At 46.6% G+C, this 15,894-nt stretch overlaps 1 protein-coding gene and 1 long non-coding RNA gene across 3 annotated transcripts in view; one reads left to right on the top strand and one right to left on the bottom strand.

Annotated features, from left to right (window-relative positions):
• The window catches only part of LOC140419927 (uncharacterized), a 378,337-nt gene that overhangs the window by 205,765 nt on the left and 156,678 nt on the right, over positions 1-15,894 (top strand). The window lies entirely within an intron of this gene.
• On the bottom strand, positions 5,955-15,758 carry LOC140419922 (uncharacterized). 2 transcript variants are annotated; one of them, XM_072503980.1, is made up of 2 exons: positions 15,645-15,758; positions 5,955-9,049 (listed from the first exon to the last, which is right to left on the bottom strand). In XM_072503980.1, the coding sequence occupies exon 2, from the start codon at positions 8,716-8,718 to the stop codon at positions 7,711-7,713; it is 1,008 nt and encodes a 335-aa protein (XP_072360081.1). In that variant the 5' UTR covers positions 8,719-9,049; positions 15,645-15,758; the 3' UTR covers positions 5,955-7,710. The 2 variants fall into 2 exon arrangements, with proteins under 2 accessions (XP_072360081.1, XP_072360082.1); XM_072503981.1 differs by lacking the exon at positions 15,645-15,758 and adding an exon at positions 13,727-14,114.

Here is a 15,894-nt window from a genome sequence, read left to right as displayed (position 1 = left end):
GCGAAAAATAACAAGCCTAAATTCATGGTGAAATGGACTGAAGACCGGGTCCCAAACACACAGCTACTGGAGACACAGCAGGAGATGAAATGGTTAATGTGGCCAGGGGATTGAGACACCATTGCGACATCATCAAGACATTGACACACTCCAGAGAGAAACTGACTTTAAAACAATCAGGATAGAATTAAACACACTGGACATGGTCAAAGTGGGAGTGAAATTAAAGCGATAATGGAATAATGAAGGGCTTGGGAGAAATAATACTGAGTAAGAACTGTCCACAAAGAGAGAGCTGGAGAATCTTTCACATCCATGATTGATCTGTTCCTTGAAGCATCTGTCCTAATGTACCAGGAACCGAGAACTCACGGCGCTCCTTCAGGAGAAGAAAAGATGGAGTAGATGCTACCCCAGGCGGAGCCAGAGCAGAAATGAGAAATAATGAAGTGACATTGAGTGGAGGGTCAGAAAGACCCCCCCCCCCCCCCAACCACCCCCCCCCCCCCCACCCCACCCTCTAGGTGTGGACTGTAAGATTCCTGGGGGACTCCCTACTTCAGGTTTTCTTGCTAATTAGTGAACATTAAATTAAATTCTATGACTGGCTGTGGATTTATTTTGAATTTGATTGTTCCACTTCTCCTGTTTTTATTCCTGTTGCGATTACGCTCTGGGTAAGGATGGGTGACAGGTGACAGGATGGGAAATTGTGGTTTGGGTCTTCACTGACCAAATGTTTTATTGATCCGAAAGGTGTAAAAGAGACCAAACTCCAGCAGAAATCGAGCAGAGCTGAGAACAGACGACTTGCTGTGTGGGAACAGGGAGATAAACAGTTCCCAGAGGATAGAGAAAACAAGAGTGCCTGGAATCCTAGACAACACCTGGGTGTCAAGGCCACCATGTTTTCACTGCTTGGCATGGGAATGCTGACTCCCCGTACCGGGGACGGAGCGTGGGGAAGACAATTGTTTGAGAGTTTGATGTGGCTTGAGTGGGGACAGATGGTTCAATGACAGGTTTTGTAATTGGTCCATGTGTAACGAATCTTTTTTCCATCCTTGTCTGCTCCATGTGTCCCTTTTTATTACCGTCTTGCTCGCTGCTGCACCATTGCAGATTCTGGGTTTTAACTACAGACTTTGGAAACCCCCAGCTGCAAGTTGTTAGTTGAACTGGCCAAAGGGAGTCCCCTCTGTGATGTGTGGTAGGGTCCCGTGATGTCATTTTGATGGACTTGGCTAGCAGTCAATCAGTTCAGATTTACCCCATTCTTCATTGTGATTGGTGGAACCCTTCAGAAACTTCTGAAGGGAAGGCTAGAAGAAGCAATCTCGATTTTAATTCACTTCTATTTCGACCTATAAGGCAGCACACAGCAAGTCTGGACTCTCTCTATTATCTCTCTGCCTGGCGATTTAAAATGCTTCCAGCCAGCCTGTGAAAGTTCCACTGGAAGCTGAAGCACATCTCTCTCAGCTGAGGGCTTGTGACCAAATACCTTCCTCTTTCTGCACAACCTGGGAGCTGTTGCCAAATTGTCATCTCTGTTCTGATTAGGCAACTGTGAGGCCAGAGCTCTGAGCTTTCTCTCAGCTGTTGGACTCCTCCTGAGGGTTCAGGATAAAGAGAGGAGCCATTGAAAATCCATTTAAAACTCTCATGTTGAGAACTTCAGTGAGGCTGGTCGTCCATCTGGTCGTCCATCACTGACCCTGAATCCACCACTCCCTGGGGAAGAGAGATTCACAGACTCATAGACCTCAGGGGAAAGAAATATCTTCATCTGCGTCTTCAATGGGAAATCCTTTTTAAATGTAGTTCTAGTCTCTGCCACAAGGGGAAACATCCTCTCCACATTCTCTCTGTCAATTCCACTCAGGATTTCACGTGTTTCAATAAGATCATCTCTCATTCTTCTAAACTGCAATGGATACAGTCCCAACCTGTGAAACCTTTCCTCGGAGGATAACCCCCTCATTCCAGGAATCCGGGGAGTCAACCTCCTCTGAACTGCTTCTACTGCAATTACCTCATTTGAAATAAGGAGACCCAAACTGTACACAGTGCTCCAAACATGGTCTCACCAAGGCCCTGTAAAACTGCAGCAAAACACACCAACATTTATATTCCAGTCCCTTTGCAACAAACAACAATATTTCATTGGCCTTCCTTGTCACCTGCTTTACCTGCAAACTAAATTCTTACGGTTCCTGTATCAGGACACCCAGATCCCTCTGTACCTCAGAGTTCTGCAATCTCGCTCCAATTAAATAATGTTCTGTTTTATTTCACCCTTTCTGCCAAAGTGGACACGTTCACATTTTCCCAAGTTATGCTCCGTCTGTCAATTTGTTCCCACTCACTTAACCTATTTGTTGTCCTTTGCAGACTCCTTAAGTCCACTTCACAAATTGCTTTCCTACATGTCTTTGAGTCATCAGAAAATATAGCTGCCATACATTCAATCCCATCATCCAACTCATTAATGTAGATTGTAAATAGTTGAGGGCCCAGCACTGATCCTTGTGACTCTCCACTTGTCACATCTTACCAACCCAAACGTAACCCATTTATACCCCCTCTCTGCTTCCTGTTACCAGCCCTCTATCCATGCTATGTTGCTCCGCACATCCCCGCCCACCACCATGAGCTCTTATTGTGTGTAATAAACTTTGATGTGGCACCCTGGGGAATTCCTTCTGGAAACCTAGATAAACCACATCTACAGGTTCCCCTTTATTGACATCCCTTGTAATTTCCTGAAAAAGACTCGATAAATTAGTCAATCCCGATTAACTCTCTGAACCACATTTTCAAACATTGTGTCAAAAGAAAAAGAAAATCTCCTCTCCCCCTCTGGCTCCTTTACCAATTAGCTTAAGAGAGACTCACGAGCCTGTCAAACTCTTTCGCCCACGTTCCCTAAAGTGAATGAATTTGAGCAGAAAAATACCACCAAAAATCAAATATTTTCAAATAAACAAGTTTATTCATGAAATCGAACATGATTTTAAAAAATATCGGAACATTACTTGCGGATCAAAGACAACCAGAGTAAAAGAGTAACCATGAAAGGATGTTCACAATATTCGGGACCCAAATGTTTCTCTTTGGTTCCTCTGTAGCCTGTTCCTGTGGCTCCCCACTTTGGACACACACACTGAACCATGGGTTCAAGACACCATCAGCCCTGATCATCCCCATCCCTTGATTTCCCAGTCAGTCCTCTATTCGTGTGACACCCATGGCAGATTCCCAACTGGGGCACAGGCCCCGTTATTCTCAGCTAAATTCAGCCCTCAGCTCAGTTGCCTCGCTGTCATTGACAAGATCAATAATGAGGCGGAAAAGTGACCGAGGTTCAAAGAGCAAGACAAAACTTGTGGATTGGGATCTCTGTAAAGATCAGTAACTTCAAAGAAAAAATCAATTCCCCAGTCAACAAATTGAAGGATCACGTGACAGGACATACATTTTACTGCAACAAACAAACCAGAAGCAACATTAACTAAATATTATTTTTGTAGGAAACCTACACCTTAAAAGTATCAGTCCAAAGTGATTATTCATTCCCAAGGGTTCCGTTCTTTTCTTTTCCCAATCTGGCAGCCTTTAACTGCAGAACTGTCTTTCACAGTGAAAGATTGGCGAGCTACCAGAAAACTGAGACTAAGCAAAAATAGGTAATTTTCTGGTTGGCAAGATGTAACGAGCGGTGTGTCACAGGGATCAGTGCTGGGGCATCAATCTTCTACAATTTATATCAATGACTTGGATGATGGGTCTGAAGGTATGATTGTTGAGTTTGCTGATGATGCAGGCAAAAAGGAAAAGGAGGCGGTGTTGCACTGATAATAAGGAACGGCATCAGTACATTAATAAGGGAGGATCTCAGATCAGGAATACAAAATGTGGAAACTGTTTGGGTGGAGCTAAAAAACAGCATAGGACGGGTTTGGTGCCAGAGGCACAGTGCTGCCTACTCACCTAAGGAGATTGTACAGTTTTTAGCAGCACTGTTGGCCTGTCCGGACGGTGTTTCTCACGGAGATTACTGCCTCTGCCACCTGTGCCCAGGCACGATGAACGGTGGCAGCTGGCTGCCTCCTTCCCGGGCCGCGGTACAGGGTTGCCCGCCTCTCCTCCATGACGTCCAGCAGGGTCTCGAGCTCATTGTCCGTAAAGCGGGGTGCCACTCTCCTCACTGCCATCTTGTTGGCTGGGATGGTGTGTGGGGAGTGAAGTGTGTTTACGCAGCTTGTCAGCCTCCTGAGTGTCAATCGTGAATCCGGCAAATCCGGCACCGTTTTTCATTGGAATGGATTAAGTTCCATGTGGTGCCGGTCCTGGCCCCTCAACAGTCGTTGAATCGGACCAGGTGCGGCACCAGTTTGCTATCGTAGAACTCGCGAATCCTGCCCCGGCATCAGCACTTAGTCTCAGGAATGGAGAATTCAAGCAAAGAAATCTCCCAACATCAGAAAGCCAAGGGACAAGGGAGAATGAGGAATAAAGGATCACTAAGAGGCTGCATTGGAGAAATTAATGGATTGAATAGTGATAAGTCCCCGAGATCGGATATTCTACATCCCAGAGAGTTGAAAGAGGTTACTATAGAGATCACGGATACATTGATGATCAACTATAGATTCTGGAATGGTTCCTGCAGATTGAAAGGCAGCAAATGTCACCCGACTGTTCAGGAAGGGAGGGAGAGAGAAAACGGTGAACTACAGGCCTATTAGCCTGACATCAGTACCGGGAAAATACCAGAATCTATTATAAAGGATGTGATAAATGGAAACCTGGATAATAATAATTAACATGGATTTATGATATGGAGATGCCAGCGTTGAACTGGGGTGGGCACAGTTAGAAGTCTTATAACACCATGTTAAAGTCCAACAGATTTGTTTTGAATCAATAGCTTTCGGAGCGCAGCTCCTTCCTCAGGTGAAGGAGCTTCTTCCTCACCCGATGAAGGAGCTACGTTCCAAAAGCTAGTGATTTTAAACAAACCTGTTGGACTATAACCTGGTGTTGTAAGACTTCGAACATGGATTTAGGAATAGGAAATCATGTTTGACGAGCCTTTTGGAATTTTTGAATGTTATAAACAGAATTGATAAAGGGGAGTCCGTGGCTGTGGCACACTTAGATTTTCAGAAGGTTTATGATAAACACCCCACAGGAGGTTAGTCAGCAAAATGAAAACACATGGGATGGGAGGTAATATACTGGCATGGGTTGAGGATTGGCTAACAGGCAGAAAACAGAGAGGAGGAATAAATGGGGCATTCTCACCTTAGCAGTTGGGATGAGTGGGTTACTGCAACGATCAGTACTTGGGCCCCAGCTGTTCATAGTTTATACAATGATTTGGATGTGGGGACCAAATGGAATATTTCCAAGTTCACTGATGACACAAAGCTAGGTGGGAATGTGTGTCGTGAGGAAGATGTAAAACGGCTACAGGAGGATTTGGACAGACTTAGTGAGTGGGCAAGGACATGGCAGATGGAATATAATGTGGAAAAATGTAAGATTATCACTTTGGTAGGAGGAACCGATGAGCAGAGTATTTCTGAAATGGTCAGAGATTAGAAAGTGTAGATGTACAAAGGGACCTGGGTGTCCTCATCAATAAGTCACCGAAGGCTAACGTACAGGCACAGCAAGTTATTAGGAAGGCTGACAGGATGTTGGTCTTTATCGCAAGAGGATTTGAGTCCTTGGTTAGACCACAGCTGGAGTAGTGTGTGCAGTTTTACTCCCCTTACCTTAGGAAAGGTATTATTGCCACAGAGGAAGGGCAATGAAGGTTCACCAGACTTGTTCCGGGGATGGGAGGGGTTGTGTCTATAAAACCTCAGACACTTCGACCAGTTTATTAAACAAATGTTTTGCCCAGGTATCTTTATTGACCAGGTAAACAAAGGACAACGGAGTGTATAAATCACATAACTTTATTCCACAAGCAGTAAAACATTACCCTTAAATTATCCTACTAATTACAGTCCCAAGATTCTCAATAGTACCCGAGCCGATGGACTCATTCGAGCTGCGGATTCGATTCTGTATCTCAATCTCCTCGGGGTCTTCTTCCGAGAAGATGGGTCTCGCCGCTGCTTCTTTCCGTCTCTGGTCAGTCGTCTCGATTACCTCTGCATGGAGTCTTCACTGCTGGGCGGTCCCGGGGTTCGATCGTTATACCCTTTCTGTGTCCTTCCAGAATGTTCTCTGACCCCAGTCGATGAGGTCACAGGGTGGGAGTGGTATCACCCAATGGAGTTACTAATGGCCACTCAGCAGGACACTGGAAAGCTGTCCACGGGAGTCCATTTCCCGGTGCATTGTTTGTTATGTAACTTTGTCTATTCAAAACAATCAATCGATGAATAGAGCCAATTATCTCTTGATTGGTGATTGATGGAGCAGAGCAGCTCCAGACATGTGCTGGCAGCTTGTCGGAGTTCAGTGTATTCAGGCTGGTTGCTGGAGCTGGCTGTGGCTCGATTTAAAATGGCCAATTTTTAATTTAAAGTTTCTGATTTTATCGAGACATTTTACCTATGAAGAGACATTGGGGAAACTGGGCCAGTATTCACAGTTGTCTGTGCTAGATTGGGAAATTACAATAAAAGCTATGACGATAGACAGGCAATCACAAGTATTTGAGGAATTGTTACATATTTACATAAAATATAGACTCCCTTAATAATCAAAAATCCAACAGAGGATTTGCAACCGTGGCTGACAAGCAAAGTTAAAGGTTGCATTAGATCAAAGGAAGAGGTTCATAAGGTGGCCAAAATCATAGTAAACCTGAGGATTGGGAACTTGGTCCTCCTTTGCTGAAAACCAAACCAAAAGACTGATAAAGAAAGAGAAAATAGAATATGAGAGCAAACAGGCGAGAAACGTAAAACCGACAAGAAAAGCTCCCATAGGAATGTGAAAAGGAAAAGATTAGCAAAGACCAATGTGGGTCCATTCCAGGCAGAGACAGGAGAGTTTATAATGAGGGATAAGGAAATGGCAGAGAAACTAAACAATGTGAGTCTGTCTTCACGGAGGAAGGTACAGAAATTGTCCTAAAAATACTCCAAGGGACTAGTGAGCAGGAGGAACTGAAAGAAATTAGTATTAGTGAAAATGTAGTATTGGTTGAATGTTAATAAATCCCCAAAAGCTGATGCTCTACAGCCCAGAGTGTTGAAAGAGGCGGTTGTAGAGACAGTGGATACATTGGTGATCATCTTTCAAAATTCTATAGATTCTGGAATGGTTCCTGCAGATTGGAAGGTGGTAAATGTAATCCCAATATTTAAGGAGGGAGAAAGAAAACGGGGAACCACAGACCCATTGGCTAATCTTTACCTTTTCACATTCCTATCGGAGCTTTTCCAGTCGGTTTTTATGTTTCTCGCCAGTTTGCTCTCATATTCTATTTTCTCTTTATCAGTTTCTTGGTCCTCCTTTGCTGAAGTCTAAAACAAGTTCCCAGTCCTCAGGCTCATTACTATTTGGGCCACTTTTGAGCCTCTTCCTTTGATCTAATGGAATCTTTAACTTTTCTTGTTCGCCACGGTTGCATCACATTTCCTGTCTCAGAATCCCTGAGAGAGAAAGAGAAGAGAGAACGAAATGCAGCCCTGGATGTAATTGAAGTAGAAACAATAACAGCAGAATCCATCATTGCAATCAATTGTGAACTTGTTGGTGTCTCAGCAGGGACGAGGAAACACAGAATCCCTTCCCACACAGAGAGGTGAACGGCCTCTCCCTCGTGTGAACTTGCTGGTGTGCCCGCAGGTTGGATGAATCACTGAATCTCTTCCCACACTGAGAGCAGGTGAATGGTCTCTCCCCAGTGTGAACTCGCTGATGTGTCTGCAGGCTGTTTGACTGAGTAAATCCCTTCCCACACTGGGAGCAGGTGAATGGTCTCTCCCCAGTGTGAACTCGCTGATGTGTCTGCAGGTTGGATGAATCACTGAATCTCTTCCCACACTGAGAGCAGGTGAATGGTCTCTCCCCAGTGTGAACTCGCTGATGTGTCTGCAGGCTGCTTGACTGAGTAAATCCCTTCCCACACTGGGAGCAGGTGAATGGCCTCTCCCCAGTATGAACTCGCTGGTGTTTCCTCAGATTGGATAACTCAGTGAATCCCTTCCCACACTGAGAGCAGGTGAATGGTCTCTCCCCGGTGTGAATTCGCTGGTGTGACTTCAGGCTGGATAACTGATTGAATCCCTTCTCACACTGAGAGCAAGTGAATGGCCACCCCCCATTGTGAACTCGTTGGTGTTTCCTCAGATTGGATAACTCAGTGAATCCCTTCCCACACTGGGAGCAGGTGAACGGCCTCTCCCCAGTGTGAACTCGCTGGTGTTTCTGCAGATTGGATAACTGAGTGAATCCCTTCCCACACGGTGAGCAGGTGAACGGTCTCTCCCCAGTGTGAATTCGCTGGTGTGACTTCAGGCTGGATAACTGAGTGAATCCCTTCTCACACTGAGAGCAAGTGAACGGCCTCTCCCCAGTGTGAACTCGCTGGTGTGTCCTCAGTTTGGATAACTCAGTGAATCCCTTCCCACACGGAGAGCAGGTGAACGGTCTCTCTCCACTGTGACTGCGTCGGTGAACCTCCAGCATAGATGGGGCTCTGTATCCCTTCCCACAGTCCCCACATTTCCACGGTTTCTCCATGTTTTGGGTCTCCTTGTGTCTCTCCAGTCGGACAATCAGTTGAAGCCTCGTCCACACACAGAATACGTGTACGGACTCTCCCCGCTGTAAATGGTGTGATGAATTTTCAGTCTGTGTAACTGGTTAAAGCTCTTTCCACAGTCAGTGCTCTTGAACACTCTCACTCGGGTGTGTGTGTCTCGGTGCTTTTCCAGTCACACTGATGGTTAAACTTTGTTGAAACCAACAGGTCGGGCCAATATTTCTCCTTCTAGATTTAATGGCCGATGAACCGAGTGACTCTGTCAGATCCAGACGTGATGGTTTGAGATTTCTGTCTGTAAGTCCTCTCCTTTGGAGTTTACAAAAGATATCAGTCAGTCCAGGATAGAAATTCAGAACAGATTATTTTAATTTCTATGAAACAGTCTTTCCTCTCTCATTCCCCCAAAGCTGTAAATCTCCATCCCACACACTCTCCCTCCATTCTCACTCTGCTGTATCTAATATTCACCCTCCCAATTCTCCTGAAGGTGCTGATTCAGGCTGATTGACAGATCCATGCTCACTGCTTCCTGTCCTGGACACAGATCATAACAAATAGGAGCCACAGTCGGCCATTCAGCCCATCAAGCCGACTCGACCATTCAATGGGATCATTGGCCGATCTACCTCAGCACCATTTTTCCACACTATCCCCCATATCCCTCGATATCTTCAATATTGAGAAACCTATCACTCTCGGTCTAAAAATACTTGATGCTGAGGCTCCACAGTCCTCTGGGATAGAGAATCCCAAAGCTTCACCACATTGTCTTTGAATTCATTGCCGGAGGCAGCACGATGGCATAGTGGTTAGCGCTGCTGCCCCTCAGTGCCGAGGACCTGGGTTCGATCCTGGCCCCAGGTCACTGTCCCTGTGGAGTCTGCACATTCTCCCTGTGCCAGCGTGGGTCTCACCCCCACAATGTAAAACGATGTGCAGGGTCGGTGAATTGGCCACACTAAATTGCCCCTTAATTGGAAAAAAAAGAATTGGGTACTCTAAATTTATTTTTTTTGAAGGACAACTAAGTTTTGGAGCCAGAGGTGTCATGAAAGCATCGTAAAAAGCGTGGACTAATGGAATGTTGTTTGGATGAAGGGGATTCCCTGTGGAGTTAATTAGATTTCAGCTTGGTAAGATGATGTCAGTACTGGGAGGAGCCACGGTTTCAGGCTTTTTGCAGCAAAGCAGTGTTTTAGTTGAGAATTAGTTCAAGATGTGAGCAGAGGTCAAGCATCTCAGTTCAGTTGAAAATATATGTCTGTAGCTAGATTAGCAGTTTCGTTCCAAGCAGTTCAGAGGAGTGTCATTCGAAGGCGAGCTGAAACAAGCTGAAACAGCTTCCCAAGTTTCTTCATGGTTCTGACAGGATCGAGATCTTGTCTTTGAAGCGGTGACACAAGATCTCTCTTTCTCAAAGAACATCTGTGTAAAGCAGGTATTGCTGAGGGCTAACTGTGTTTAACGGTGGATTGAGAGCTGAGATGGTGTTTTTGTTGTTTGAGTGGGAATAAAGGTAGCAGTTAAGGGTTACTGTATTCACTGTATTGATTAGCATTGTTTAAGGGCTAATTGTCAGCTGTTTTCTGGTGCGATATTAAATTTATTTTAATATTGTGTTAGTAATAAAGTTTATTTTCATACAGCACAGCCTATTTTTTGTGAAATCACTCCTGGAATGAGGTATCCTTTCCTCACAGTCTGACAAAACACAAATAAAATATTGGGGTTTGTGTCCAGTATCCGAGCCACTGTTGGGGTCTGGTCCGGGATCATAACAGTGAGGAGGTGGGTTATGTGGATGTTTAGCGAACTTTGTACCCGAGGAGCAGAGATTTTACCTTCTTTCCAGCCCCACAGCAACGTCATACTAGAATCGACAACTTTTTTGTGCCGAGGACGATCCTACACCTGGTGTCCTCTTGCACCACAGGGAGCATCGTAATCACAGACCTTCCCCCGTTTGTCTGCAGTTTCTGCTCGAGGGCTCACCCCCAGGTCGAGAATGTGGAGGTTTGGAGCCACCCCGAGTTCATTTATTATGCACTTTCGGGAAGAGTTTGAGTTCTTCCTTTTGGTTAACTCGGCTCCTGGTATTTCCACCTCCATTTTGTTGGAGACGTGTAAAGTTTATGCTCGGGGCTGATCATTTCTTCCACTACTAGCAAAAGGTGCAGGATGCTTGAGAACCAGCGGCGTCTGGAGTTTGGTTTGGCGAAGATGAGGAGAATTATAAGAAGCCTCCTAGTAAGCTATTGCTGAAGGAGGTTAACGCAGCAAGAGTGGCTTTGAACTCCCCGTTTACTCAGCAGGCCGAGAAAAGTTGAACGTTTGTCAGGCAGAAGTTGTACGAGTTTGGGAATAAGCCGAGCAAATACGTGGCCTGTTTGACAAAGAAAAAGGCCGACTTTAGAGCAAATTGCTCGATGCAGCTTGGGGATGGAAAAGGGTCATGTAGATGGAGGAGATTAACAGGGATTTGGGGAATTCTATGCAGGATTACACAAGTCTGAGCAGTCTGGTGATGTGTTGGTGGGTGTGGAACATTCTTTCTCTTCCCTGAAGCTTCTGGAGGCCTCAGAAAATCTTAATGAGGCAGCTGGTTTGTGATGCAGAACAAGGCCAGCAGCGCGGGTTCAATTCCCGTACCGGCTGAGAATTCTGAATTCTCCCTCTGTGTACCCGAACAGGCCGGAGTGTGGCGACTGGCGGATTTTCACAGTAACTTCATTGCAGTGTTAATGTAAGCCTACTTGTGACAATAAAAGATTATTATATTATTTCTAGGGAACAGGTGTCAAAGGCCACGAAGTAGCTGCAGCCGGGTAAAGCCTCGGGACCGGATGTCTGTGGGTGTGAGTTTTATCGGGGGTTTGAGGATTTGTTGTTGGACCCGTTGGTAGATATGTGTTGTCACTCTTTTGACTCTGGGATGCTGCCACCGACTCTTTGTGAGGCGAATATCTCTTTGATTCTGAAGGTGGGCAAGGACCCAGAGGAGTGGGCCTCTCATCACCCAATCTCTCTTTTGAATGTTGACTTGAAACTGCGATCTTATGTTTTGGCGATAAGGCTGGAGGACATCCTTCCGACAATCGTGTGGGAGGACCAGACTGGGTTTATACGGGGAAGGTTATTTCCTCTTTTCTTGCTAAGTTACCCTTCAGATGGTTCCCTTTGGGATTTAAATATCTGGGAATGTCAATGTCTCCCCTTTTTTAGACAGCGATATGGGGACAACCTTCCACAGCTGATGGTGACTATTAGGTGGGACCTTGCCCGGTGGTCGGCTCTTCCGATTTCATGGTGAGGGAGAATCACCTTCATTAAAATGAATGTGTTGCCCAGACTGTTGCACCCTCTGCAGATGCTGCCTATACTGCTGTCGAACAGAGTTGTTAAGGAAATTAATGGAACGATTAGTACATTTATCTGGTCTCAAGTTTGTTCTGCTCCAGTCACCAGGAGCTAAGGGAGGGTTGGATCTCCCGAATATCAGACTATGGCAATTGGCCTCTCGTCTCAGGTTCATAAGGGATTGAGTTAGGATGGACCCAACATTCATCTGGCTCAATACAGAAGCAGACCAGTCAGGTCTCCCTCGATCCAAAACTGGCATAGGCTGATTATGGAATGCATCTCCATGCAATTTTTAATGTCTGTAATTCATTCCGAGTCTGATGCATTGGGTGAAGTATGGAACTCCTATCTCAAATACATAGGCTCCAATTTGACTGACTTGCTCCTCCTGGGCATTCCATGAGTGAATTAAATTCAACTTCAGCCAGGAATAGGGCACAGTGGGTAGCACTGCTGCCTCACAGCACCAGGGGCCCAGGTTTGATTCCTTGAGTGGCTGTCTGTGTGAAGATAGACATTCTCCCTGTGTCTGCGTGTGTTTCCTCTGAGTGCTCCGTTTTCCTCTCACAGTCCAAAGATGTGCAGTTAAAGTGGATTGGTCATGCTAAATTGCCCCTTAGTGTCCAAAGAGGTATAATAATAATTGATTATTGTCACAAGTAGGCTTCATTGACGTTACTATGAAAAGCCCCGAGTCACCACATTCCGGCGCCTGTTCAGGGAGGCCGGTACGGGAATTGAAGCCGCGCTGCTGGCATTGTTGCGCATTACAAGCCAGCTGTTCAGCCCACTGTGCTGGTGTAGGTTAGGTGGGTTGTCTATAATCAATGCACAAGGTTATGGGGATAGGGCAGAGAGTGGGCCTCAGTGAAATGCTCTTTCTGCGGGTCAGTGCAGATTTAATAATAATAATAAATGTACTTTATTACAGAACCATAAATAATATATCTAATCTGTACCATTTAACAACACTGGACATTTCTCTGTCTGATATTAATTTACTGTCCCCTTAAATGTCAATCATCTCCTGGGAAACCAGCCACTTAATTGTGAATATTAGAAAACTGACCATCCTTTCAGCCAGACAAACAAATGTATCAAGGGAGGCACAGTGGTTAGCACTGCTGCCTCACAGTTCCAGGGACCTGGGTTCAATTCTGGCCTTGTGAGACTATCTGTGTGGAGTTTGCACATTCTCCCCGTGTCTGTGTGGGTTTCCTCTGGGTGCTGTGGTTTCTTCCCACAGTCCAAAGATGTGCAGGTTAGGTGGGTTGATCATGCTAAATTGCCCTTAATGTCCAAGAGGTTAAGTCGGTTTACTGGATTACAGGGATCGGGTGGAGGCGTGGGATTAGGTAGGGTGCTCTTTCTAAGGGCCGTGCAGACTCGATGGGCTGAATGGGCTCCGTCTACACTGTAAATTCATTGGTTCTATGAAGCTGAGTGAGGAAAGGATGTCAATGTCTTTGAGAGAGAGAGAGGAGTGAGATCTGGGCCAAGCTTTCCAGAATCTGCACCCTCCCTGAATTCACTTGCTTTCCCTTCAGTTGCTGCAAGTGACCAATTGAACGTCAGAATGAGAAAAGAAATGGAAAGGGGGAGAAAAGAAAGTGTTTTACTCACAGATGTTGGAGACAGGAGGACATTTCAGTCTGTGTGAAGTTAAATCTCCATTCACACCAAGCTCGCGCTGATTGGCTGGAGGAGCAGAGTCCTTCCGGTCCTAACTCTATCCATTAGCCAACACCTCACAGGAAGGTCAGGGGCTGGGCTTTCCTTTCCTCCACACATGCGCAGCTTCCCCTCACCCTTGGACATGCGCAGTACCTGATCACCCGCCCGTGCGGCGGATAGAGCGGGTTCCCCAGTGCGGGGGATTGTGGGAGCTACGGCCGACACTGTCCAAACTCCTGGGGTGAAAGGTGGAGGAGGCTTGGGCGGTTGTGTGCGAGCTTGGTGTCCGCCCCGGGCCGATTCAAAAGGCAAGCCGCCTCTGGGAGCTTCCTGGATGGGGTGAAACAGCAACTCGGCGCCCATTGCTCCTGGTCCCCGAGGGAAGGGGAGAAGACCGGTTTCGGAGTACTGCGACCAGTCGAGTTTCAAGTCAGCGGTTGAGCTGCGGAGACACTGCTTCGGACTGCGAGGTTTGCTGACGGCGGTTTTGAGTTCGCCCAATGGAGGACGAAGGAATGGAGGAAGGATGGCAGCTGGATAGGCTGCTGGAAGCGGCGGGTCGGAACCGGGGTGTAGATTGTCCGATGGGCGGCCCGCGGCCTGCAGCCCGGGGTGGGTTGCTGCCGTTCCTGGGGTCTCCGGGGGTTCGGCCATCCTGGACGCCCTGTGGGCGGTTGGGACTGACTCTGGGACTTTCTTCCCCGTTGTCGACTGTTGCCAACATTGGAGCGACTCTGGCCGCTGCCATTGGAGGACTTTGAGGACATGTTGTTCCTTGTGAAATTTTGGCTGGAGCGCCGGGGTCATGATGTGGAACGTGCAAAATTAATGGACTCTTTTTACAGAATTTTTTTGTGTGCTGAGGGATTTGTTTTCTTGTTTTCTTTGCTTTCGTTTTCTTTAGCAGCCTATGACATTTAACTCATTTCGGTTTCTCCGAAATGGTATTTAGTATTAGTGGTGGAATGCTAGTTGGTGCGAAACTGCTCTCCCTCCGAATGGTCCCGTGCCTTTGGGCGGGGTCCAGGAGGGGGGAACCCTCTCTCCTCCGCCGCGCCCGGGTCTGGCTCTCCGGAGGTCTGTGCTCTTAGTGAGGAGGGGCCTTTCCTCCGGAGTGTCGGCTGCAGGGCGGGGTGAACGGGGGTGGGTGAGCGGGGATTAGTGTTGGGTGATTGATTCTATCCTGTTAAATCTTTTCTGGGGTGAATTGAGGCCTGGTGCCTGGTGATTGGGTTTTTGATATGATACTGTTAAAATGAATCGAGGCCCTGTGGGTCATATTTGTTTCCGAAGCGGCCGTATTGTATCGGGGCCTTGTGCCTCGCGACTGCTTGCCTTGTGTTTAGAGGTCGTCACCTTGAAATGTACTTGTGTTTTGTGGATTTTATTTTTGGTTTTTGTTTAATCTCTTTTGGAGTGGTCGTATGGTTCCGAGGCCTTGTGCCTCGCGACTGCTTGTTTTATGTGTTTAGAGGCCGTTACCTCGAAATGTACTTGTGTCTTGTGGTTCTTTGTTCCTTTTTTCTTTGGAATGGTCGTTGGGTTTCGAGGCCTTGTGCCTCACGACTGTTCATGTTATGTGACTGTTCGATTGTTACTTGAACTATGCGTAGGGCCTGTGCCTTGCGGCTGGTTGTGATAAGTGACTGGTTAACTGGTATCTGGAAACGTATTTCGGCCCTGTGCCTTGCAGCTGTTTGTGTTCAATGACTGTTACAACGTTATTGTGAAATGTAATTGGGCCTTGTGCCTTGCAGCTGTTTCGTGTTCAGTGACTGTTTAATCATCAATTTGAAGTGTAATGAGGCCTGGAGCCTTGTAAATTGGTTTCTGTAATAATTGTGACGACAATAAAAGAGTTACTCACAGGTGTTGGAGTTTTTTACCTTCACTTCCGCTGTGACATCTCAATGGGGCCCTGCCTGAATTAGCCAATAGGAATTACTCTATCCCGCGGTGTCGTCACCGGGTTCCAGTGCGCAGGCCCGGCGCACCCCGCCCCCACCCGTTGTTTCGCCCGCCCCTTGAACAAGGGAGAAAAAACCCGACAACAGAACTTCCTCGAGACAAGGTTTCCAGGCAACCGGCTGACGGCCAGAACGAGAAGCCAATCGGTG

This window comes from Scyliorhinus torazame, chromosome 5, assembly GCF_047496885.1.
Source record: "Scyliorhinus torazame isolate Kashiwa2021f chromosome 5, sScyTor2.1, whole genome shotgun sequence".
NCBI lineage: Eukaryota > Metazoa > Chordata > Chondrichthyes > Carcharhiniformes > Scyliorhinidae > Scyliorhinus > Scyliorhinus torazame.
Note: the sequence above shows the minus strand (reverse complement) of the source record. Positions and strands in the feature narration are given on the sequence as shown.

What these genes read in the sequence shown, in the direction of transcription:
- LOC140419922 (XM_072503980.1), bottom strand. Translation starts at nt 8,718, where the DNA reads ATGGAGAAACCGTGGAAATGTGGGGACTGTGGGAAGGGATACAGAGCC.